The 27,061-nt window shown below is 38.1% G+C and overlaps 1 protein-coding gene across 4 annotated transcripts in view; it reads left to right on the top strand.

Annotated features, from left to right (window-relative positions):
- dennd6b (DENN/MADD domain containing 6B) overlaps positions 1-21,574 on the top strand; it is an 86,396-nt gene extending 64,822 nt beyond the window's left edge. For all 4 annotated transcript variants that reach the window (XM_059987152.1, XM_059987153.1, XM_059987154.1 and 1 more), the window contains 7 exons: positions 6,524-6,588; positions 8,438-8,527; positions 8,795-8,848; positions 10,965-11,074; positions 13,401-13,503; positions 14,799-14,873; positions 18,545-21,574. In XM_059987152.1, the coding sequence (XP_059843135.1) occupies positions 6,524-6,588; positions 8,438-8,527; positions 8,795-8,848; positions 10,965-11,074; positions 13,401-13,503; positions 14,799-14,873; positions 18,545-18,667 (620 nt within the window). In that variant the 3' untranslated portion in view covers positions 18,668-21,574. The remainder of the gene's footprint in view (positions 1-6,523; positions 6,589-8,437; positions 8,528-8,794; positions 8,849-10,964; positions 11,075-13,400; positions 13,504-14,798; positions 14,874-18,544) is intronic.
- The last annotated feature ends 5,487 nt before the right edge of the window (positions 21,575-27,061 follow it).

Below are 27,061 nucleotides of genomic sequence, written 5' to 3'. Positions count from 1 at the left end.
AATTTCTGCTAGAATTTTGAGGATTTTTAGAAACATCTTAGTTGTTGGCCAAAACTTGAAGAAGTGTAGGCAAAAAATTGTGAGCAACAATTGTTTCAGCTACCATTTCCAGTTTTGGAGCAGGGAATTGAGCCTGTTTGTTTGGCTGTCAAATGATTTGGCTGCTCCTAGTTTGCTACTGGAGACAAAGAATTGGGGCATCAGGTTATGACTGTACAAGATGATGATGGGACCACACTTGAAATGTTGTGCACCTTTTTGGTTGCCTACCTATAGGGAGGATGCCAATAAGCTGGAAATGGTGCGGAAAAAATTCTTAAGAATGTTACCAGAACTGGAGGGCTTGAGTTACAAGGGAGACTGGATAGGCTGGGACTATTTTTCCCTAGCATGTGGGGGGCTGAGGGGTGAACATGTAGAGGCAAACTTGTAGAGGCATACAAAATGTACATTGCACATTTAGATGATGTAACAAAAAGATTTTTACTCCTCATGTGTGAAGGATGTAAGAAATGAAGTCAATTCAATTCAATTCTAAAACTAGAGCACTGCCAGTCTTGAGGCTGCATATTGTGGCAGAACCACTGCAACTGACAGCTGATAAGTCTGATGAATGCCCAGTTGTAAGCTGCCAAATCTATTTTCAATCTATCTAAACTGGCATGGTGGTAGTGCCACACTACACAATGGAGGGTGTCACAAATGTGAAGAGAGAACATAGCCTCTGGTAAAGTTTAAAATGATTAATCTGCAAATATGTAGATATTAGCTGCAGCCTTACTAAGCAGACAGATTATTTATGGTACTTAATTACATATCAGAAACACCAGTTGGGAAAGTTAAAGGGATTCCAGACTGAGACAGGTAGGAGAACTGGCAATTATTGTATTTTCTTTGTTTTTTTTACTCTCTTTAGACCATGACTTTAAGATTGGATCTGTGAGGCGAATGCCAGATACCATGAAACAATGTCCAAGTACCTAAGCCTCGATCTTAATGCATAAATTTCTTGCCTAATCCAGCCATGAAAAATTGACAGTTTATTTTGAATGTTGTCAGTTACAAGATGTTCCTGTTCTTATTAAATGTTTTTACTGCTCACTTCAGCTAATTGCTTCTGACCTTTAACCAGGTATTTGCTAGTTGCTATAGTCTTGTTAAAGCCTGGCAACATAGCTCAGCTTTGACAACACCCTTGGGGTGTTGTCCTTGGAGCAGAGAACTCTCCTCTCTGCACCAGGGTTCCTGCATGAGTCCAAAAGCTTACATCCGCATCTCCAAGACACTTTGCTGTGATCGGCTAGCCTTTTTAGATTTATTTTAAGACCAAATATATTATTTTGTTTTCAGGAAGTAACACATTTTCTTAATTATTAACCTGCTGGTAGAGTAGTTTGCCAATAATCCAAGCAGCCCACAAATGAGCTTTAGTTTTTGATACTAGTTTTTGAATCTAGTTAATTTACATTGTATGTTACAGTATTAAACAGGGACTATGTTTTGTAATTTGGAAGCATGATATTGTTCCAACACTGACTAAGCCGTGGTTGGTATGGATATTGAAATCCTGAATGACTTTCTGCACTCTTGCTTCTTTCAACGTTCAACAATGGAAGGAAGGTGATAATCAGAAAGAGAAACCCATCCTTGTCTATGATTTGTTGCCACCCCTGCTCTCAACTGCATAATTTTGAGGGATGAACTTACAGAATTTGTACATTCATTTTCCATTAAATCAGTCTTTTAACAATTTAATAATTGTTGATGCAATTCCAATCAGTCTGTTTAGCTGAGATGTTTAAGCCTTGTTCTTGCAACTAATTGAGGTTGGAAATATTGGAAGTTTATAACTTATTTTTTTTAACCATTCTGTCTTTTGATTTCTCTTTATATTTGATATGACTCTAATTCATTCTATTTTTATTGCCAATATTTACAGTGTCTAAACCTCAATGATTAAGTAGATGAACAGTTGCTTTTGTCCTCCATCCAGGACCAAGTTACCATATTGTTCTTACCAAGCTTTTTTAGCTTGCACTTTCAGCAATTAATAGCACAAACTAAAAGGTGCAGAATGAAGCGCTGGTAGCTGTATCATTCCAGTGAGATTTGGGCCCTTATACTGTATATTGGGACTAATTTTAAAAAATAGCTGAATTGAGAAAATCATGCTACTTTTAAGCAATATTCATAAGTAATGCAAAGAATTATTCATAAAGAATCAGTCCGTAATTATGCCTGGAGTAACAGTGTGTCAGCACCCTGTTTTGCAAACCACTGCAATGCTGGACGACAGTCTTAAATCCTTTCAGGCCAATGCTCCATTGCAACAAATCTGCATTTTGTCAGTAGACAACAATAACTATATTAAGGCATTCAACTTGGAACATCTTAAATGAGGGTGATACCCCTGTAACATCATCTGGTTTCATTTTTTATGATGGGCCCACTATTGTGGAGAAGTGTTAGTGCCCTTCATAAGACCTTTAGGTTTAATTCCAAGATGTATATGAAACGTGATGAAAACTTTGACTATTGTTGGGAAAAGTGAGTGCATAGTTCATGCCAGATATTTTTAAACCTTCAAAATGACCTTTATTTCTTGGCTGATCTGTCTGTTTCACTGCATTTCACTTTGCAAGTTAACCCAGTTAACAGTGAATAATTGTTGCTGTTTTACTAGGGAATATTTGAACGTGATCATGATGGGGTCTGTCATTACTTGATCAAGTCTTTATCCAAGTACAAAACCATAACCATTTCATTGTTGTATTTTTGGGTGTCATCAGTCTTGTTTTGTTTAACTGGATTAATGCTCTTATGGCATGGATGAAACATTCTTCCTTTCCTGTGCCCAACTTAAGAGTACTAACTGATCAATATATGCAATGATAAAATCACCATCTCAATCGGGAAAGAATCTGCCATTGGTGTGGTTTGTTGCATATGTGAAAGGGTAGGTGTGTAAACATGGATACCTTTTCCAAGCCTGTAGTGAGATTATCAGGATCAGGTTTATTATCACTGACATGTTGTGAACTTTGTTGTTTTGCAGCAGCAGTACAGTACAATAAATAATAAAATACTGTAAATCACTATAAGAAATATATAAAGGATAAATAGTGGAAAAAGAGAGCAAAATAGTGAGGTAGTATTAATGGGTCAATGTCTGTTCAGAAATCTGATGATGGAGGGGAAGAAGCTGTTCCTACAAAGTTGAATATGCACCTTCAGGTTCCTGTACCACCTCCCTGATGGCAGTAATGAGAAGGGGGCGTGACCCTAGATGATGAGGGTCCCCAATACTGTAATGGATACCGCCCTCTTGAGGCACCATCTTTTGAAGATGTCTATGATGGAACTGGCCGAGTCTAAAAGCCTCTGTAGTTTTTTTTTCAATCTCATGCTTTGGGGCCCCCATACCAAGCAGTGTTGTAACCACTCAGAATACTCTCCACGGTACTTCTGTAGAAATTTGCTAGCATCTTTGGTGACATACCAGATCTCAAACTGTTTATCTATACTGCAAATTACATGCAATTGAATTATATTCTATTAATTTATTGATGGTAATATTTTGGTTTATGTGCTGTGAGTGATAAATGTTTTCTGGGTGCACTGTGGTCAGGAAAAGTGTTTCCTTTGGTTGTGTGAGTGTGTAAACACATACACACACATACAATCAGCTAACAATAGACTTGAACTTGCTTCTGGTGTGTCTTTTGTATGATTGGATCAATATATTTGGTTACATTTGTATTTTGTTCCCTACCTGACAAACCAACCCCACTGAGCTGAATTTCACTTAATTTCCATAAGATCACAAGCTATAGGAGCAGGGTTAGGCCATTTTGGTCCATCGAGTCTGCTCCGCCATTCAATCATGGCTGATTTTCTTTCCCCTCCTGAACCCCAGGAAGGATCCTAGGTAATGCGGCCTCCTCCCCATTACCTTTGATGCCATATCCAATCAAGAACCTATCAATCTCTGCCTTAAATACACCCAATGACCTGGCCAACACAGCTGCCTATGGTAATAAATTCCACAAATTTAGCACCCTTTGGCTAAAGAAATTTCTCTGCATCTCTGCCTTAAATGAAAACCCCTCTATCCTGAGGCTGTGCCCTCTTTTCCTTGACTACACCACCATGGGAAGCATCCTCTCCACATCTACTCTGTGTAGGCCTTTCAACATACAGAAGGTTTCAATGAGATCCCTCCTCATCTTCTAAATTCCAGCGAGTATGGACCCAGACCTATCAAATGTTCTTTATATAATAACTCTTTCATTACCAGAATAATCCTTGTGAACCATCTCTGGACCCTCTCCAATGCCAGCACATCTTTTCTTACATGAAGAGTCCAAAACTGTTCACAGTAGTTAAGGTGAGCCTTCACCAGTTGCTTATAAAGCCTAGCATCACATCTCTGGTCTTGTATTCAAGATAACTGGAAATGAATGCTAACATTGCATTTGCCTTCATCAATATTGAATCAACCTGCAAGTTAACCTTGGGAGTCCTTGTGCAGAACACCCCAAAGTCCCTTTGAATCTTAGATTTTTGAATTTTCTCTCCATTTAGAAAATATTCTGGGCATTTATTTCTACTAACAAAGTGTGTAGATTGTTTATACTAACAATGGATTAATTGCATAAGTGGAATAAATGGTCTCCTATTTGTGTCAGGTTAGTCTGCAGCAGGGCCAGTGATCCAGGTAGAGTGTGTTCTGATTCCTAGACCATTTACCAGATTGAGGATTCCAGTGTAAGATGAACAACTGGAGGCTATGCAGAGCAGTTTCAATGTTGTTGCAAGGGGTTAATTTGCCTATTTGCTTGAATGCCAAGTGTGTGGAAAATAAGACCAGTGAATTTACGCCAAAACCATTGCTGGAGTTCATGATATTGTAGCGATTTGATCTGACCTATTTAAAATGGAATTAAATATTAGTAGTTAAAAACAATGTCAAAAGATACCATTATAAGGAAAATGGATTATAGAAAACATATTTTCTCTGGGGGGAGAAAAGGCATCAGAACTCCCCAAGTGACGAAAGATATGATGACTAAAATGAAACAGCAAAAGGCAGCCTTTGATTAACATTGGTTACTCTTTCAATAGAAAGTCAAGTTATAATGTGAAGTTCCAAGAGTACAAGGGAGAAATAAAATGGTATTAATGAAAAATAGATCAGCAGATAACACAAAACAAAATATAGAAATCTTGAGGCAGAAGGTATGATTAAGATACAAGATAAGTATTTTCTGCCTGCCTTCACTAAGTGTGGTACCATAATAGTTAGGTTAAAGAATGAAAAGGAGGAGGTACTTGATATCCTGTTATAGGAGAGTCATCTAGTGCTGATTGATTGTGCTCCAGAGAGCAGAGGAATAAGGGTAGAAATTCTGGAGGCTGTAACCAAAATCTTCTGATCTTTTTTGATATAATGGAGTGTCCATGATAAGTGAAATTTCGGAAAGGGCACTGCACTATTCAAAAAGGGTGAGGGAAAAGCAAACAACTATAGAGCATCAAGTTTTGCAGAAACAGAAATAGAAAAAACTTAGAGCTTACTTGGAAAAGTGTGGGTAATGATGAAATTCAGACCTTATTTCTTAAACACCATTCCTAATTGACTAACTTAATGTAGATTTATTGCACTATAAGAGATCTGAAGAAGGTAGTGCAGTTGATGTGTATACTGGCTTACAAAAAACATTTGATGAAATAGCATATAATATATCCATGAACAAAACTGGAGCCATGGATTAATGGAGAAGTGACTTCATGCTCATAAAATTGACCAAAAGGAAGAAAGTAGTGAGGAATTGCAAACATATTTCAGATTAGAAATATGAAGTGTGGTCCCCGTGGGTTGCTTTGGTAACAGTAATCTTTTTGAAATATATAAATTATCTGGGAATGTATAGGTTCGAAGATTGCAGATGACTTTTAAAGGTGCTAAGAGCAGATTTCAGGCTAAAGCAGATTTCAAGTTAAGCATGTGAAAAGGGAAGACGTAGATTTAATTTTATGTTGAGAAGAATAAAGAGAGAAAATAGAATAAGCAATATGAACCATTTTATAGAAGGGGGATATGAAGAAGCTTTATTTGAATGGTATCTGGAATGGAAAGATAAATCTGTTGTTCTATCCCATTTACTTATTCTTCCATTTTGATAATTGAGAATCCAATCTGCAAAATTATGTTTAAGATGATATATCCTATATAGAGACTTTGATCATTTTAATTTTCAAATTTAGTTTAATGCTCTTCCTCAATTTTGACAGGATATTTCTGAGACAGAAGTACCCTGTCACTGTCCAGGCTTCAGGTAGTCTATAATCACACTTAAGGTTTTATAAGGACAAAATCTATTACACATGTGGATACTGGAATCAACAGCAGGAAAAAAAATATGAACACTTTTACAGGTTGTGACAGTGGGTGATCAGATTTTGCTCACACAAAGTGAGCACCAAAGAAAGATTTATTAAATTTCTACTTTCTACTGTGCAGGTATCTATACGTCTTACAGAACTTTTCTGCACAAGGACAAGGCATTTATTAAACGACTTTTAAAGGTAATTGTTTAAATTTGAGGAGGTAGGTTAGTAATCTTGGGTTGAACCATGAATTCCTTTGTACAGAAATGAAAATCATTATCTGTTTTAATATATTTCCTAGCCAGGAGGTAATAAGGCAGTTGTGCTCCTATCACTGTTCTGTAAAGTGAAAAGAGACTTGGGGACTATGTGATTAGGCATAAGGTGGAAGATTGAGATTAATGTAAAGGTGGTGGGGGGGGGGGGTGGGAAGATAAGCCTCTGAATTAAGGATGAAATAAGACATTTTGAGACTAGAAATTGTACAGGAGGGAAGGTTTCTTTTACATGGCTAACTAAAGACCATGCAGAGCCACAGAACATAAAAGACTTTAAAATCGGAAGGAATTAGAATCCAAAACAAGACGGTTGAGCCATTAAGGAACAAAATGACGAGTCAATTTTATATACAAAAAACAGTTGAAATCCAAATAAGTCTTAAAATGTTTTAAATCCTGAATTAACATATTTTAAAAACTAAAATTGTTAAGATATTTGCTATGTTAGGGTAGCAAGATAAATGACATAAAGAAAAGTAAATACAGATCAACCACAATCCGGCAGAATTCCACAGCAGGCTTGAGATGCTGAAAAGCTTCCTCTTTTATCTTCTAATCAAATAGATTCTGCTTTGCCACCTATTCCTTCGTCATTCTTTGCATTTTAATGAAACATCAAGATTATTTTCTTCTATTTTAAAAATATATCCTTGCATGAAATTTGCAAATAATTAAGACCTTCTAAAAGTTAGCATCAGTGGTGCAGTATATTTGTCATGTGCACTTCAGTGCACAGCAGATGTGCAAGTTTAGGATTTATATCATTAGAAGGAAAATTGTATGTACATTTCAGTGTAAATAATCTGAAAGGCTTTTACTTGTGTTATAGACATCTACCATGCAACAGTGGGAAGCATTAAGCTGTGGCCATTTCTAATTTATTTTATGTGGTAGCTGCATCATGCTTGCAGTACAACCTTGGTTAACTAAGCTGCAGTTTGAAGTGTTGCCGACATTGTCCCCGACATTGCAAAACCAACTAGTTTTAGGCAGACCAAAGAGTGCCTTTACTGAGTTTTCAAGAAGCTGCTGTTATTTCCTTTGGTCTGTGTTGTGTACTTCTTCAGATTGAATCTTGCTAGAAACTACTGCATCCTTTCCAAACCTTTTGCAAGACATGTCCCAGTAGAGGATGGATGACTGACTTATCTCTGCAGCATGTTGTGCACAAAAAGTTTGGCATTGTATGAAGGATCTGATGAAGTGGGCCTTTCCCTTCATCTGCCAGGAAATGTCTTGATGTTTGATTGAAAGTTCTGGTGATGTAGCATTTTGCCATATGTCTTTGATAGAGTACTTAGGGAATCATTTAACGGGATCCAACATGTTTTGTTTTTGTATGGTCTCAAGTACAGTCAGCAAATGTAGACTATATTTTGCTTCATAAACAGAGGCGTATAACATCAGGGCTTTCTAATCAGTTATCATTTGAAATGTTGTTTCCAATTTTGAGACACCATATTTTGGGAAAGCTGACAAAGCCTCCAAGTATGGTCAGATTTACTAGAATGGTGTCAGAAGTTTTATTTAGATTGAGAAATTGCTGAGGTTAGGTTACTTTTCTTCCTGACAGAAATGATTTCTGACAATGATTCCAAAAATCATTTGTAATTCAAAAGATCCCTGAATTGCAACATTAGAAAATCAGACATTTTCATTCCTAATTACTGTTTGCTCAGTTACAAGATGTTTTAGATATGTATGTCTTAATTTTTTTAAACAGTGCTAATTTCCAAGCACTGATGCTATATTTGCTATTCTTTTCCCAGGGCATTCAAAGAAAGCGTCCATCAGAAGTACAGAATGCCATTGTGCGTCGCCACTTATTGGAGCTTACACAGAGTTTCATTATTCCCCTGGTAAACATTTTGTTTGGTTTTACAATTTGAAAAATCTGAAAATAATTTACAAAAGAGAAGTCTATATTTTGATTTTAAAGTAAGTAACTAATCTTCGTCCCAGGTGTCCCAGCCATAGCACCATGAAAACTTCTAAGATGCCATCAGTGACTTATAAGAGTTTTAAACCAGTTAAAAAGATGGAAGCTTATGAATGGGGGTTTAAATAATCTGTGGTGAAATGGAAGCTTGTACAGTCTTTCATTATTTTCGTTTCTTTCCTTTCAGGAGAGATATGTTGCCAGTCTGATGCCCCTTCAGAGAACTATCACTGCATGGAAGGTAAAACAGGGTATTGCTGATAAACTGTGGTGTTCACATTTCATTTATTGTGTTATATCAAACTGATGACATAAAGAAGATTGATAACTTTATGTTTCTATTCCAGTTCGTTGAATGTGGGCTTTGGTAAATCAAACATTTATTCATTATTCCTAATTATTCTTCAGAAGGTAGTAGTGAGCCCTTGCTTGACCCTGATGTTTAACTACACTAATTGCACTTGCCTTCATTGGGTTTGAATAGTGAATGCATTCTGCAATGTTATCAGTAACATGTTCTAGGATTCTGACCCAGTGACAATGAGGTCATGGTTACACATTTTCAAGTCAGGATAATATATAACTTGAAACGGAGTTTGCAGGTAGTGTGTTCTCTTGTAGCATCTTCTCTTCTTTTGGGATTTTGCAGGTTTGAGATCATCATGTATCTGTATCTCAGCTCCATTGACATGCCTTGTTTCCACAACCCCTAATACCTTTGATTAACAAAAGCCTACAATTTTAGATTGAACGTTTTCATTTGGACTCACCCAACATAGCCTTTTGGTTAGAGGAATCAAGATTCACATTATCTTCTTATGTGAAAATGGTTATTGTCATTAGCTGTGAATGGCTCAGCTCTAACTCTTTGTTTTGGACTCTTCCTATCAAATGAGTCAATACCTTTTTAATGCAGGCAATACACACAAAATGCTGGAGGAACTCAGCAAGCCAGGCAGCTTATGTGGAAAAAAGTACAGGCGACATTTGGGGCCGAAATGTCAACTGTACTTTTTTCCATCGATGCTGCTTGCCCTGCTGAGTTCCTCTAGCATTTTGTGTGTGTTGCCTGGATTTCCAGCATCTGCAGATTTTCTCGTTTGTGATCTGAATACCTTTTTAATCATCACATTGGATCACCTCTTAACCTTCTAAACTTGGATAAATATAAAACTTAATTGATGCAACCTACACCCTAATTTGTCTGATCAGATTCTGATTAACTGTACAACTTTGCACAACTTCCACAATTTTTCATTCTGTTCACTTTGAAACAAAGGCCAACATCCCATAATTATTTGTAATTTGTATCTGTCCAGTAGCTCTTATTGTTTTCTATATTTGGACCCCCCAGATTCCTCTACTGCTCCAATTAATCATCATTTGGAATGTACTCTGAAACTGTTTAGTTGATGATGCCTTGTTTCCCTGTGTTGAACCACTTGGATAGTTTTGCCCACTTATGTTAAATTATTACCATCTCTTTGCAATTTACTATTCTTGATCACATTAGAGTAATCAGAAAACTTAGGATATATAACTCTTTATACCTTTGTTTATTATCAAAGCTTAAAAATGCAGCTCCAGTACAGATCACTGGGAGAGCATCTTTAGGGACATCCTATCACTGAAAACATATCCCCATTGTATCTAATTTATTTCCCTCTTCCTAATCAATTCCATCATGAAGTTGCTCTTACTGCAAGGATCTTTTATGTGATGCTTTATTAAGTGCATATGAGGAACATCCATCACCTGCTTCAGTCTGTAGTTCATCTTCAATTTATTCTGGTTCCATTTGACCTAGTAATATTTATTCAGACACTCAGCATTGTGTTCCCAATGGAACTCAAGTAGATGCAGCAATGCATGTGTATCAGAGTCAGGTTTAATGTATGTCGAGAAATTTGTTGCTTTAAGGCAGCAGTACAGTGAAATAGATAAAATAGCCTATAAATCACGAAAAGAAATACATACTGTATATACTGGAAGAAGAGAGCAACATTAGTGAGGGAATGTTAATTGTCCCATTTTGTGTGACCCTAGTTTGGTACACTAATGCATTCAGTGATCTACACTGACATTTGTGGCAGCAATACGTGCTGTGATGTTTCAGGGCTGATTGATGTAATGAAGCATGTAGGAACCTCCATCTGCTGCGTTCTTGATGAACTGAACCAAAAGTCTTAGGATGGAATATTGCTGAACTCTTCCCTGTCTGATGAGAAGACTACCATAGGAAAGTGTGCTGTAATTTACAATCTCAAGAATTTGAAAGATTTCTGAAGTACAAAAGGAAATGTGCTTTATAACAGAAGGTAAAATTACTTTATTCTTTTTCCCGTTTTTTTTTTCAGAATCCACCACAGATTCGGCCCTTTATCCAAGAGGAATTCATGAAGACTTTGGAGCATACAGGTCCACAACTGACATCTGTGCTGAAAGGAGATTGGGTGGGATTATACAGGTAGAGCATGAATATAACTAAAAATATGCTTGGGGGAATTGTGAAGTATTTTGTGTTGGGCAATGCTACTTCACACTAGTTTGAAAATCAATAACTGGACCTCTGACAAAATGCCCATCTTCTGATCCAGTTTTTTTCACATATCATGTCAAACTCAACCCAGCGATGCATAACTTTGTTCACTATTTGTAGCTTGAGTTCAACTAGAAATCCTGCATTCTTTTGACAGTCTCCAAACTTTTGCTCCAATAATGTTCCTGCTGGAGCCTTTCACTCTTTCACTCAGGTTGATACTGACGTCGTGAACTTTACCTTGCATAAACATAATCTTATCTGAGCTGTTGATAGCAGGTGATCTATTACAGAAGGTCTGAAAATCCTGTCTTTCTAATCTACTCTTCTGAATGATGATCTTGAAATCGTTTTTTCTAAAATCCTTCCATGACCTTTCTACTTAAAAGTTACACAATTTCTCTCTTGTATCAGATCACTACCTTTGTTGCCCAAATACGGATCTGCTGTATTTGACACCACATTCCCAACCAACACTGACTAATTCCCAGCTGTTTTTCCCAATCTTTTTAATCTCTTTTAAGACCTACTCATGACATGCCTCCTGTAACACCTACTTCAGTGGTTCCTATTGCAATCACTGTTTTAGGGAGAGTAGGTAGTAACCATTGAATGCAAAGAACAAGAACTTCATTAGGTAATTCTATATATGCTTATATGCTATATGATATCTATATATTTTTCCTTAACCCATCCAAATCTGGTAATATTGTGATTGTTATTTCCTAAATGCTGATCCAATGCCCCTTTTCTTTCCAGAACCAATGCAGAATCAAAGAGTATTTCAAAGAATCATAAAATTGTATATCACCAAAACATATTCCATCAACCCACCTCGTCCTTGCTAATCCTGATCTCTATATACACTTGGTTTTATTAGTCCTGTATTTACCTCTACCTTTCCTTTGCAAGTACCTGTCCAAATCCCTTTTAAACATTCTAATTGTATCCTCCTCCACCACCTCCTCCTCTGGTAGCTCATTCCAAATATTCACCACCGTCTGTGTGGGGAAAAACTTGTTCCTCAGATCTTCTGTAAATTTCTTTCCTCTCACCTTAAACATCTGCCTTTTAGTTCAAGATTCCCTGATGTAGAAAGAAGATTGTGAATATCTATTCTTTTTATCCTTCTCATAATTTTATAAACATATTTAAAGTCAACCCTCATCCTTCTACTTATCAGTGAGAATAAATCAGGCCTATTTAATCTCTCCCTATAACTCCAGTCCTTCATTCCAGTTAACATCCTGATGAATCTCTACTGTACCCTCACCATTACTACCACAACTTTCCTGTAGGGTGGTGACCAGAACTGTACATAATACTCCAGATATGATCTAACCAATGTTTTTCACAGCTGTACATTCTTCCTTTTGAGCTTTGCTTGTGGGAAATGTAGTTATGATACTGTGTCATGAAAATTTTCCTCTTCTTTGCTTTTAACCTTTATGTAAGTACCAACTGGAAAATGAGAAGTCCTGGATTTAATTGCTTTCCAAAGTGGTGGTAAACTACAGGACAAATGAGAATTGTTCAACCTCTGTCACTTTCTGTCCATAACAAAGTCAACCAACATTGAGTTGCAGTTTGCAGACTACGAGTATAATTTGTATGTTCGGAGGCCAAACTCCCAAGTCATCATGAAGAGTGGGCCTTAAGGGTTAGCACTGGGAAAATAAAGATATTTACTAACTTGGATCTACATCAACATCCTCTGAAGTAAAAGTCCACAATTAAACTCTGGAGTATGTGATTGCTTCCCATTTGTCATTCAAGACAAAGCTTTTGGTTATTGAAAGGAAAAGAGAGTTAAGATCAAGACCTCAAACCCAGCACAAAGCTAATGGTCTACTGGGTGGCAGTGGTCTCTCTTTGCTCCTACTCTACATCCCTCTCTCCGTCAACCCCTGCTTTTGAGATAAAATCTACCTACACTAGATATTTCAGAGCACTGGAGACATATCACTAACACTGTCTCCGTGGAATCCATTATTATAATAAGTGAACCAATGTCCGTGGCCAGGCAAAACAAACTGTCTATTTCAATAGTGAGGCTATGTTGCTCACGTGCTCATCATGAACCTCCTGAAACAGTTGCTCTTTCCCACACTCAGTTTACACTGAGAGATTGCAATGTGGGTTGAGCTAATGATTTGGAATGTTCTCAAAATCTATTTTAATATAAATGTGTCTATTATGTCTCAAATAAGTTAGGCTACTGGTCTGAACAGTATTTCTTTTCTTGGATTGACAGACGATTTATTAAATCACCTAACTTTGATGGCTGGTTTCGTATGAGACACCAAGAGATGTGCAAGAAGCTGGAGATGCTTCACCTGGAGGTGTTATGTCAGGCAGTAAGTACATGCCAGTGTCAGCAGTTCAGAGATTACAAGATAGGTTTACATTATAATTGTTGCTCACAGTAACCATAGCTTTTTTCCTTTGCAGCAATAAATCAGTAAATCCAAACTGGAGGTTCCTAACAAAATCATAACCGATTTTCTATAACATCACTCTCAAAATTTAGACCAGGACAGGTTAAAATGGCATATATTGCTGTTTAATGCCAATACAATGGAACTGCAGCAACAAGCACATGGGTCAAATTTCTGTGGAATTCTCATTAAATTTCAGTAACTGCCATTAGAATCTTAAAGCACTAAAAATGTAAGTTGCTCCATGGTGCCTATATAGCATTTTGATAGTCTAACTTAACCAAGATTTTTCTCAAAGACTAACTAATTTTAATTCTTTTTTTAAAGCGACTATTAAATCATCTTATGTCAACTTTCTGTTCCATTTCAGTTCAACTCATGGTGTTAACTAAGATCTTCTCATCAACCCTTTCCTTCTTTTGGAATTGTTTTAATCTGTCCTCAGGCAATAGAAGTTTCTGCTCCCAGAAACATTTTCTCATTTCCTCATCAAAGTTGTTTAGAATTCTGAACACTTTCATTAAATCTCCTCTTAATCTTCTTTGTCGTGAAGTAAGGAGTCACAGCTTTTTTACTCCACCCACAGAAGTGCCTATCATTTTGTACATCTTGATTGTACCACATCGTACCTCAGATTTTATCATCATTACTAACCAGAATTTTAACTTGGGCTTATCTGATGTTTTCTACTCTGTAACTCTCTGCAGAAAGCCTAGGATCATTATATTTTTAAAAATTTCAACATATTGACTTGTCTTCAAAGAATTTAGTCCATGTAGACCCCTTTAAAATTGTTTAATTAAATTAGTATTTCCTCCCTTTGTTCGTTCTATCAAAATACATCACTTCACAGTACTAATATATATTTTATTTCCCAATATGCCATTTTACCTCTGTAAATCATCCTGGAGTCTGCCATAACCTCCTCAGTGTTTATATTTCATCCATTAACTTTGAAAATATGTGCTACATACCCAAGTACAAGTCATAAACGAATGTCACAAAGGTAGTGATTCTGAGAGTGAGGCATTTCAACATTATTGCATTCCTTATGAAATATCATAATCAACTTAACAAAATTGTTCAAAAGTACTCAATATCAAAAAATTAATTCAAGCACTTGAAATTCAGAATTGAGGATAATTCAGGACAGCTTTTTAATTGAACAGTGAAAATCCATCCAGTATTTTATTACAAGCCTTTAAATTTTCTAGGATCTACTCATGTGGATTCGGGAAAAGTCTGAAGTGGAAATAGTGGACCTCGTTATAAAACTACGTGAAAAACTGGTAATGCTTCCCTTACAATTTTACGTTTCTGTTAAGTGGATTGTGTTTGTCTCTGTGAGTTAAAACATAAGACCATAAGACATAGGAGCAGAATTAGGCTATTTGGCCCATCAAGCCTGCTCTGCCATTCAATCATGGCTGATCCTTTTTTCCCCTTCTCAGCCCCACTCCTGGACCTTCTCCCTGTAACCTTTTATGCCATGGCCATTCAAGAACCTAGCAGTCTGCACCTTAAATACACCCAGCAACCTGGATTCCACAGCTGCCTCTGGTTTAAAAAAATAAATAAATAATTTCCACTAATTCACCATTCTCTGGTTAAAGAAATTTCTCCACATCTCTGTTTTAAATGGACGTCCCTCCACCTTAAGGCTGTGCCCCCTTGTCCTCGACTCCCCCACCATGGGAAACACCCTTCCCACATCTACTCTTTCTAGGCTTTTCAGCATTCAAAAGGTTTCAATGATATCACTTTCATTCCTGGAATCATCCTTGTGAACAACCTCTAAAGATTCTCCAATGCCAGCACATCTTTTCTTAAGTAAAGAGCCCAAAATTGTTCACAATACTCCAGGTGAAGCCTCACCAGTAACTTATAAAGCCTCGGCATCACATCCCTGTTGTTACATTCTACACCTCTTGAAATGAATGCTAACAATGCATTTGCCTTTCTCGCCACTGACTCAACCTGCAAGTTAATCTTTGGAGTGTTCTGCACAAGGACTCCCAAGTCCCTTTGCATCTCAGATTTCTGGATTTTTCTCCTTGTATAGAAAATAGTCTGCACATTTATTTATTCTACCTAAGTGCATGACCATACATTTTCCAACATTGTATTTCATTTGCCACTTTCTTGCCCATTCTCCTATAAGTCCTTCTACAGCCTACCTGTTTCTTCAACACTACTTGCCCCTCTACCAATCTTTATATCATCTGCAAACTTGACAACAAAGCCATCTATTCCATCGTCTAACTCATTGATACACAGCATAAAAAGAAGCAGTCTCAACACCAACCCCTATGGAACACCACTAGTCATTGGCAGCCAACCAGACAAGAATCCTTTTATTCCCACTCACTGCCTTCTTCCAATCAGCCAATGCTCTAACCATGTTAGTAACTTTCCTGTAATACCATGGGCTCTTAACTTTGGCACCTTGTCAAAGGCCTTCTGAAAATCCAAATATACAACATCCACTGCATTTCCTTTATCTATCCTACTTGTAATCTCCTCAAAGAATTCCAAAAGGTTCATCAGGCAAGATTTTCCCCTAAGGAAATGATGCTGACTTTGTCCTATCTTGTCCTGTGTCACCAAGTACTCCATAACCTCATCCTTAACAATTGATTCCAACATCTTCCTAACCACTGAGGTCAGGCTAACTGGTCTATAATTTCCATTCTGATGCCTCCCTTCTTTCGTAAAGAGTGGAGTGACATTTGCAATGTTCCAGTCCTCTGGAACCAATCCAGAGTCTAATAATTCTTGAATGATCATTACTAATGCCTCCACAATCCCTACCTCTACCTCTTTCAGACCCCTAGGTTGCAGTTCATCTGGTCTGGTGACTTATGCACCTTTAGTTCTTGCAGCTTTTTGAGCATTTTCTCCCTTGTAATAGTAACTGCACTTACTTCTCTTCACTCACACTCTTCAACACCTGATACACTGCCAGTGTCTTCCAGAGTGAGGACTAATGCAAAATGCTCATTTAGTTCATCTGCCATCTCCTTGTCTCCTGTTATTATTTCTCTGGCATCATTTTCTCAAGGTCCTATATCCACTCTCATCTCCCTTTTTATTTTTTGAATATTTGAAAAAGTTTTTTCTATCCACTTTGATATTGTTTGTTAGCTTGCTTGCTATTTCATCTTTTCCTTCCTAATGATTATTTTAGTTGTTTTCTGTGGGTTTTTAAAAGCTTCCCAATCCTCTATCTTCCCACTAACTTTTGCTTTGTTGTTTGCCCTCTCTTTTGCTTTTACATTAGCTTTGGTTTCCCTTGTCAGCCACTGATGTACTATTTTGCCAGTTGAATATTTCTTCATTTTTGAAATACATCTATCCTGCACCTTCCACATTTTTCCCCAGAAACTCAAGCCATTGCTGCTCTATTGTCACCCCTGCCAGTATCTCCTTCCAAATTAATTTGGTCAACTCTCTCTTACTACTGTAATTTCCTTTACTCTACTGAAATGCTGCTGCATCTGACTTTACTTTCTCTCTATCAAATTTCAAGTTGAACTCAATCATACTGTAATCACTGCCTCCTAAGGGTTCCTTTACCTTGAGCTCCCTAATTGCCTCTGGATCATTACATAACACTCAATCCAGTATAGCTGATCCCCTAGTAGGCTCAACAACAAACTGCTCTAAAAAGCTGTCTCACAGGCATTCAACAAATATACACTCTTGAGATCCATTACCAATCTGATCTTCCCAATGGAAATCTCCCATGACTATCATTACATTGCCCTTTTAACATGGATTTTCTATTTCTCATTGTATTGTGTCGTCCATATTCCAGCTACTGTTTGGAGGCCTGTATATAACTGCCAACACTGTCCTATTACCCTTGCAGGTTCTTAATTCAACTCACAAGGATTCAACATCTTCAGATCCTATGTCATATCTTTCTAATGATTTGATGTCATTCTGTACCAGCAGAGCCATGCCACCCCCTCTGCCTACCTTCCTATCCCTCCAATACAATGTGTAACCTTGAACATTCAGGTCCCAACTACAACCATCCTTCAGCTATGGCAGAACATAGAACATTATAGTGCAGTACATGTCCTTCAGCCCACTGTGTTGTACTATAAATGTTGTCACCACACTCTAAGAAAACCCATTGAAGAAATAATTACTTTTATTTTCTGTACATCAGCATCACTGCATTGATTAAATGTAGAATAGAACCAATTGGGCCTGTGCCATACTGTTTCCTCTTCAATTATTCCAGACCAGTCACTTGTTTCAATTTCAACGTGGGTAGTTTAATGTTATTTCCGTTGCTCTTCCAATGTTAATCGTGCTCTGTTGTCTTTTTCCTGAGCACTTTATTAAGATTGATATTGGCCTTAGGGGTCTTTATTTTAATTTCAGGGTCTTTTTATTAAAACATTGGTTTTAATAAAAACCAATTGGAACTAAAGAAAATTTATGTTGTCCATGTTTTCCAGCTATGAACACTATTGGTCCAACTTGTCAACAGATCACTTAATCCTTCTTCTTCAGCAGACTTAGCTTGAACCCATTTCCCTGTAATTTACCCACTAACTTGATCGCCCTTTATTTGGAAATGGACAGCAAGGACTGCAATTGGAAAAAAGAGTTAAAAGATAATGCGTGTTGGGAAAACAATGTTGACTATCTTTACTATAGGAAATTCATTTGACCATTTTAGATATACAATAATAAAAGTTAAATAAAAAATATTGTCTGGACTTAAAGAAAATGGGAATTATAGAGGAACAACAAAATTAAGTAATTCTTGTACATAAATAATTCAATTCTAATGGGCAGGATCAAGAAAGGATTAAAAATGGGTTCCTCATTAGTGTCCCAAAAATTTTTACAACTAAATTCTTAAAAACAAGTTCGTCGGTTTAGTTTAATTATATTTTACAACTTAAAAAAAATCTTTAATGGAAAGTGTTTGTTTATTCAGATAAAAGCAAGAGTCTATCAGCTGCCAGTCAGAGAAGACTTGTTGGAGAAGCTGGAGTTGTATGTGGAATCTGTAATTAGCTCCTTACCTGATGATCTACAGGTAGTTCTGCATCGACACTGATTGGAACAAGCAGGTGATCTATAGCTCAGCCTTTTAGAGAAGTCACATCAGATCCACCTGCTTTCCACATCCTGAATCATCCATTGTCAAAAGACACCCAGTGATGTCACTGAATATTAACAGAAGTTTCCACACAACAGCCAGATTTAATCAAATGATGAACTAAAGATGCCTGTGATATGGGTTGGTTTCCATAACACATTTATTACTGTCATTTTTAATTAAAAAGATGCCACCTGATTAAAGTAGACTGCTTTAAACCCACCGTGTTGTTGTTTGTTTGTAAAATCTTATGATCGATTTGTAAATGTATGAATGTAATTTGCACCGCAAGACTGTACGACGATTTTTGTCTTGTGATCCAGTCTGTTGAGATTGCAGAACTGGCCATTGAAGCTCTTTCTCTTCAACTTAATGGAGTTGTGTAGTTTGACATCAACTCTACAAGGCTGGTAGAACAGTTTTCCAGTTTGTACTGATACATACTTCAATGTAAATTGGAAGAAAAGCTTTGGGTAATCACCAGAAAAAAACTATTTTTAGTTTGTTTCAACAGGAAAGTAACAGTAGAAGTGAAGAGGAAGTAGAGCAGTTGGATAACTGGAGCTGAGGAAAAATACTGAAGGACTCAAAGAAAGTAGAAGTGCTAAGGTGATAACCTTTTACCTGAAGGACACCTAAAGCAATGATCACTTTATTTCTTGAAAACAGTATGGACTTAACATTGTGACACTAAATCAGATGAATGCAAATTAGGCACCTCTACTCAAATACTGTATAATGAAAGAAATCAATGATATTTTCAGTCTACCACTTTGTCATAGTACCATGTAATTGGATGAAGTGAAGTGATTATAATGAGGTGCCATGGTAGCGTAGTGGTTAGTGTGATGCTACTGCATCTTGAGGAGTCAGAGTCAGAGTTAAATTCTGGTGTTTTTCCCGCGTATGCCTAGGTTTCCTCCAGATGCTCTGGTTTCCTCCTACGGTCCGAAGACATACCAGTTAGTAGGTTAATTGGTCATTATAAATTGTCCTGTGATTAGGTTAGGGTTAAATTGGTAAGTTGTTGGTGCCTGGAAGGGTCTATTCTGTGCTGTATCTCTAAATAAATAATACAAAATAATATTTATATTCTCAGCCAGGCTTCTTTGATGTAAATCCTGCCCAATTACCATCAGCATATAACCTGTAGCACCAGATGTCCCAACGCACTAGGCCACTGCTAGACTAAGATAAGCAATGCCTACCATACCATGCCCAACCCACATTTCAGAAAATCTGGTTTTTTAGCTGCCCTTCTCTGACCTGCATACAGGCAGATGCTAAAGAGCAAGGCTTCATTGATTAGGGAAAAAAAGAGGCGGTCATGAAAGAGGTGGTCAAGAGGAGCAGCTACAGGATTGCTTCTATTTGGTGGACTGGGCCATGTTCAAAGAATCATTTGTGGATCTGAATGAATACCCCATGACGTCATGGACTTTATAAAAATGGTCATAGATGAACGTGTCCCCAGAAAATCATTGTGAGTCTTCAACCAGAAGCCCTGAATGAACTATGAGATCCGCAAACCACTGAGAGCCAGATCAGAGGCCTTCAAGTCTTATGACCAAAAAAGTTACAGGAGGTCCAGGTACGATCTCCAGAAAGCCTTCTCATAGGGAAAGTGGCAATTCCAGACTAAACCTGAATCAACGAAGATGCTCAACAGTTGTGGCAGGACTTGAATACAATCACCTCTTTGTCACTTGATTTAACTTTATAAAAGTGACAAAGACAACAACAGAGATTCACTTGCAGTTGAGCTTAGAACCCTTCTTCGTTCTCTTTGACTGTCAAAATATGGAGGAACCATCACAAACTCCTGCATCTCCCAATGATCCTATGATTTCAGTCTCAGATGGGTACCTGGCCAAGTACTAAAGACCTGTGCTGATCAACTGGCTGGACTGTTCACTGAGATCTTTAACCTCTTTTTCAGTGTGTGATACCCACTTACTTCAAGCAGGCTTCGATTATACTGGTACTCCAGAAGTGCATTGTGCCCTACTTCAGTGACTATCATCCAGTAGCACTTACATCCACAGTGATGAAATGTTTTGAGAGGTTGATGATGAAACATACCAATTCCTGCCCGAGAGGTGACTTCGATCCACTCCTATTTGCGTACCAAAGCAACAGGTCCACAGCATATGCCATTTCATTGGCTCTTCGCTCAACCCTGGAACATCTGGAAAGCAAAACTGTGCTTAGGCCCCTGCTCTAATTGCTTTACACTTATGATTGTGTGGCTAAGCACAGCCTGGTATGGAAACACCAATTCTCTTGAATGGAGAATCCAACAAAAGGTAGTGGATATGGCTCAGTCTGTGAGGTGTAAAGTCCACCCAACCATTGAGTACATCTATTTGAAACGCTGTCGCTGGAAAACAGAATCCATCATTTGGAGCCCCCCCACCATCCAGGGCACGTTCCCTTCTCACTGCTGCCATCAGAAAGAAGGTACAGGAGCAGCAGGACTGACACCATCATGTTCAGGAACAGTTACTACCCCTCAACCATCAGGCTCATGAATGAAAGAGGATAACTTAACATGTCCCATCATGGGAATGTTCCCATGACTAATGGATTCACTTTCAATGACTCTTCATCCTATGTTCTCAGTATTCATTGCTTATTTATCTGTCTATCTATCTATCTATTTATTTATTGTTATTATTTATTTTTGTACTTGCACATTTTGTTACCTTCTGCACTCTGGTTGAAAGCCTAAGTTGGGTGGCCTTTCATTGATTTTGTTAAGGTTATTCTATAGATTTATTGAGTATGCCCACAGGAAAATGAATCTCAGGGTTGTAAATGGTGATATATATGTATTTTGATAATAAATTTGCTTTGAGCTTTGAACTTTTGGACATGGTCAATGATCAATTACATTTATATTAATATTTATATTAGATAGCAAAATGTGTCAGACTTAATGGAGTTTTCTTAAAGAAATCATATAATGAAGACATTGAATCTGAAATGGAATTTTGCAGGGAAGTTGCAATACTCTTAAAATTATCCCTGATATTATAATTTGAGTTATCTAGCATAGAAGTGGCCCTTCAGCCAAGCTTATACATGTCAACCAAGATGCCCATCTTGTTTTTTTATTTGCCTAAGGTTGGTTCATATCCCTAACTCTTCCTATCTGTAAAATCTATACAAACTTTTAAAATGTTTTAATTGTACTTGCCTCATATACACATTAACCTCTCTTGTCTCAGATCCCCTTTAAATCTTTCCTCTCTCACAAATCTATGCTTCCTAGTTCTAGAATACTTTACCCTTGGAAAAAGGGAGTCCAGAACCCCATATATATACCTCATAATTCTATAAATCTCTCTAATGTAAGCAGCAAGCCACCCTACTCCAGGAAAAACAGACCCTATTAATCCAATCTGACCACATTAACTCAAGTCATCTTGTTCTGAATCCTTCTGCACCTTCTCTAGCTTAATCACATCCTTTATAATATGATGACCAGAACAGCATGCAATATTTATGTGCATTCTAACTAATGTGTCATTGACCGTAAGCAAACCATATGCCTTCTTCACCAACTTGTCACTATTTCAGGAAATTTTTCTAGGTCTCTCTGTTCTGCAATGCTCACTAAGGCTCTGCCATTTACTGTGAAAATCCTGCTCGATTTAACTTAACGAAATGCATGACAAACAATAGGGGACAGAGCACAATCCCCGTAGCACACCACTCACCTCCAATCTGAAAAGTAACCCTTCACTATTAATCTATACCTCCTACTACCAATCCAATTTAGTATCCAGTTAGTTAGATTGTGCTGTGTACCATGTTTTAGCCTTCCTGACTAACCTACCAGATGGGACCTGAGTTGACATAGAAAACATCCACTATCCTACCCTTGTCAATCCTCTGGGTCATCTTTTCAAAAAAAAAATCTCTTTTCTATTCTCAAAGCTCAGAGGCAAGGTACTAGAAGAGCAGAGAACAGCCAATGTTGTTTTTTGCTTAAGTAAGGCAAGTGGGCCAAGCCAGGAAATCATAGGCTGGTGAGCCTTATAGGAGAATCAGTGGGAAGGTTTTCAGGTCACATAGAATGGTATAGCACAGGATGGGCCCTTTGGTCCATGATATCATGCAGACCTTTTAACCAACTCCAAAATCAATCTAATCCTCACACATAGCCCAATTGCAAACAAGATAAAATCTGCAGATGCTGTTAATCCGAGCAACACAAACAAAATGCTGGAGGAACTCAGCAGGCCAGGCAGCATCTAGGAAAAAGCGTACTATCGATGTTTCAGCCCAAAACATCAGCTGTACTCTTCTCCTGGACACTGCCTGGGCTGCCGAGTTCCCCCAGCATTTTGTGTGTGTTGCTCCCACATTGTCCTCCATTTTTCTTTCATCCATGTGCTGATCTAAGAATCTCTTAAATGTACCTGCCTCTACCACCACCCCTAGCAGTGTGTTACTTGCACTTACCACTCTCTTTTTAAAAACAAAACTACCTCTGACATCACCCCGTTGTTTATTTTAATCACCTTTAAAGTATGCCCTCTCGTGTTAGCCATTCCCTGGTAAAAAGACACTGACTGTTCAATCTCTCATCCTCCTACACTCCAAAGAGAAAAGCCCTACCTCACTCAAGCTATCCTCATAAGGTATGTTCTCTAATCCTGGTAAACCACACTTCCACATCCTTCCTATAATGAGGCGATCAGAACCAAACATGTGGACTTAAATGCATAGAGCTAAGTATAGTCTGGTGGAGGTTCTGTCTCACATATTTGATTGAGTTTTGTAAACGGAATTGTTGAGGGTAGGGGAGTGAGTGTTGTCTACATGGAATTTTTAAAACATTTGGCTGTGCCCCTTACAGCAGGCTGATCCAGATCATGTCTGACGAGATCCATGGCAAGTTGGTAAACTGGCTTGGCTATAGAAGAGTGGGTAATAGATTAGGGGTGTTTTCTGACTGGAGGTCTATAATCAGTGGTGTTTCTGAAGAATCAGTGTTGTGAACTCTGTTGTTTTTCATATATAAATGATCTGAGTGAAAATGTATGTGTGCTGATCAGTATGTTTGAAGATGACATGAAAATTGAGCTGTATAGAGCAAGAGCGTCGTATATATGATTATAGATTAGTTGGAAATTTGGGCAAAAAATAATGGATGGAGTTTAATCTGGCCAAGTGTGAGGTGATACATTTTGCGAGGTTAAATGCCATTGGAAAGTATAGAGCACATGGTAGAATCCTTAGGAGAATTCATGTGCAGGTGAATCTTGGGGTGCAAACTCCAAACTTCCTGAAAGCAGCAACACATGTGAATTTGGTAGAAAAGAAGGCATATGACATGTTTTCTCGAACTTCCAGTAGCTATTCCCCCCCCCCCCCACCCTCATTCACTGTTCTCCTTTCCTGTTTCCCTCTCTCATCTCCTTACCTGAACATCACTCGTCTCTGGTACTCCTCCTCCTCCGCTTTCTTCCATGGTCTTCCCCTCTCCTCTGCCGTCAGACTTCCCCTCCTCTAGCCCTTTACCTCTTTCACTAGTCAACTTCCCAGCTCTTTACTTCACCCTCTCCCGGTCTCACCCATCACCTACCATCTTTCTCCCCTCCTCCCACCTTCTTACTCTGACTTTTCATCTTTTTTTTCCAGTAATGATGAAGGGTCTCAGTCCGAAACGTCAGCTGTACTCTTCTCCATAGATGCTGCCTGGCCTGCTGATTTCCTCCAGCATTTTGTGTGTGGTACACATAACTTGCTTGTCTTCAATACTTGGATCATTGCCCCTGAGTATAATTAATATGAAGTCATGTCACAGCTGTCCACTTGGTCATATTTATAGTACCGTTTCCAATTCTGATTAACACATTACAGAAAGAACATAGAGGCTTTGGAAAGGATGCAGAAGAGGCTCACCAGGATGTTTTCTACATTGGAACATGCTGTACAAGCCATTAGGAGAGATGTATTTATCCCCATGGTGGGAATGTCATATACTGGAGGGTATATTTAACATGAGAGAAAAAAGTTTGAAGAAGATTTACGAGGTAATTTTTTTTTACATAAAGAGTACTGTAATAGATGCACTGTCATGGGAGGTGAAAGAGGTAGATATGATAGCAATGTTTAAGAGGAATTTATACAGAAAACACAGGCAAGGAATAGAGGGATACTAAGTGGACATTGGCAAGGTTTTAAACAAGTCCCTTAGAATCCAGGGAGAGCTGGTTAGGTGGATTCAAAATTGGCTCAGAGGTAGGAAGCAGAGGTGGTAACTGATGGCACTTTCACATAATGGAGGCCAGTGACTAATTGTATGCTGCAGGGATCAGTGCTGGGTCCATAGCTATTTGTGTAAATGATTGATAAGTAAGTTGGGAGCTGCTGTTGATATATGAAGGTTATCGTGGATTACAGGAGGATCTTGGTCAGTTAGGAAGTGGGTCAAGAAATGGCAAATAGAGTTCAATATGGATAAATGTGAGGTGATGATTTTGCAGTTGAACCAGCATTGGACTTGTGTTATGAATGGTAAGGCACTAGGGAGTGTAATGGAACAGAAGGACCTAGGAGTCAAAGTCAATTGTTCATTGAAAGCAATGCCGTAGATAGACAGGGTGATGAGAAAGGTATTTAGCGTGCTAGCCTTCATTAGTCTGGGCAATGAGTTTTGGAGCTGGAACATTATGCTGCTGTTGTATATTGTCATATAAGTGAAGCTGTACTTCTGTCACCCTGTTATAGGGAAGATGTAGTTAAACTGGAAAGAGTATAGAAAATATTTCCAGGGATATTGCTAGGACTAAAAGGCCTGAGTTATGGAAAGAGGTTGGCCAAGCTAGGTCTTTATTCCTTGGAACATAGTAGAATGAGGAGCTATCTTAAAGAAATGTTTATGATTATGAGACACATTCATAAGATAGACGGTAAGAGCCTTTTAGGGTAGGGCAGTCCAAAACTGGGATGGATAGGTTTACAGTGAGAGGGGAAAGATTTAAAAGGGATCCATGGAGTAACTTTTTCACGCAGAATATGCTTAGAATACGGAATAAGTAGCTAGAGGAAGTGGTTTAAGTACATTCAATGGTATCATTTAAGTAGATAGATACCTGGAAGGATTGGGCTTACAGAGGGAAATGAGCTGAATGCAGAAAATTGGGTCTAGCTGGGTGGACAACATGTTGGTATTGACTGGTTGAGCTGAAGAGCCTGTATTTGTGCATTATTGCTCTATGACTCTATGTACGGGTAGACGAGTTTAGATTGGTATCATTGTCAGCACAGACAAGGTGGGCTGAAAGGCCTGTTCCTGTGCTGTACTTTCCTATGTAAGTGCAGCATGTAATAGGAAAGTCTAATGGGATGATGGTCCTTCCTTCAAGAGTGTTGCAGTATAAAATTAGGAAAAGTCTTATTGTAACTATATAAGGCATTGATGAGACCAAAAGAGGAGTGTGAACAGTTTTGGTCCTCCTTCAGAAAACATTATTTCATTGGGCATGGTTCAGAGAAAGAACTCAGGAATAGAGGGTTTGTCCTACAAGGAAATATACTGAGATTTTACGAAGTAGAATTCAGGAGAATGAAAGGTGACCTAGTTGTCTTTGAGTGCTGTTGGCTCATGGTGGCCCTAAGCATAGTGTAGTTGTCCATGGGGCTTTAATGACAAAAGTCGGAATTAGTTGCCAGGCCTTTCTTCCGTGCAGATACTGCTGCAGCATAGGTTGGGACCAGGCTGGATTTGAACTCAGGACCATCTGCCTCTTTAAGTCCAGTACTGATGCCACTACACCACTGGCCAGCCTGAGGTGACCTTATTGAGACATAAAAGATTCTTAGGAAGTAAAACAGGGTATCTACTGAAAGGATTCTTCCTCAAATGGGAGGGAAAAATAGAGACATTCCTTCCTAAAAAAAAATGAGGGATGTCCATTTAAAACTGAGATGAGATTGAACTTCTCTGAGGATTTTGGGAAATCCTTGCCACTGAGAGGTTTGGGGCAGGGATCCTGGTGCAAAAGGACATTTCTAATTAGTAAGCGAATCAAGGATTATGGGGCAAGGGCAGGCAAGTAGACATGAGGAAAGTTGATTTGGCCATTATCTTAAGTGAATGGCAGAGCAAATGCAAAGAGTTCACCTTCACCTGTTTGTGCTTCTATGATCTTCTCTATATTTGTTGAGAACATAATACAAAATGTTAAACCCATCGATTATTCTAAAACCAAAAAAACTACAGTACCGTGAACTTTACTAACAATGCCAAAAATCATGAGAAATATTGTAAAGGGTAGTCATCTCCTACCCGAGCCCCCTGACTGAATAACAACTTCCAGTCTGCAAGATGCTATG

The sequence above is a fragment of the Hypanus sabinus genome, chromosome 13, assembly GCF_030144855.1.
Source record: "Hypanus sabinus isolate sHypSab1 chromosome 13, sHypSab1.hap1, whole genome shotgun sequence".
NCBI lineage: Eukaryota > Metazoa > Chordata > Chondrichthyes > Myliobatiformes > Dasyatidae > Hypanus > Hypanus sabinus.
This window is presented reverse-complemented; position numbering and strand designations above follow the sequence as displayed.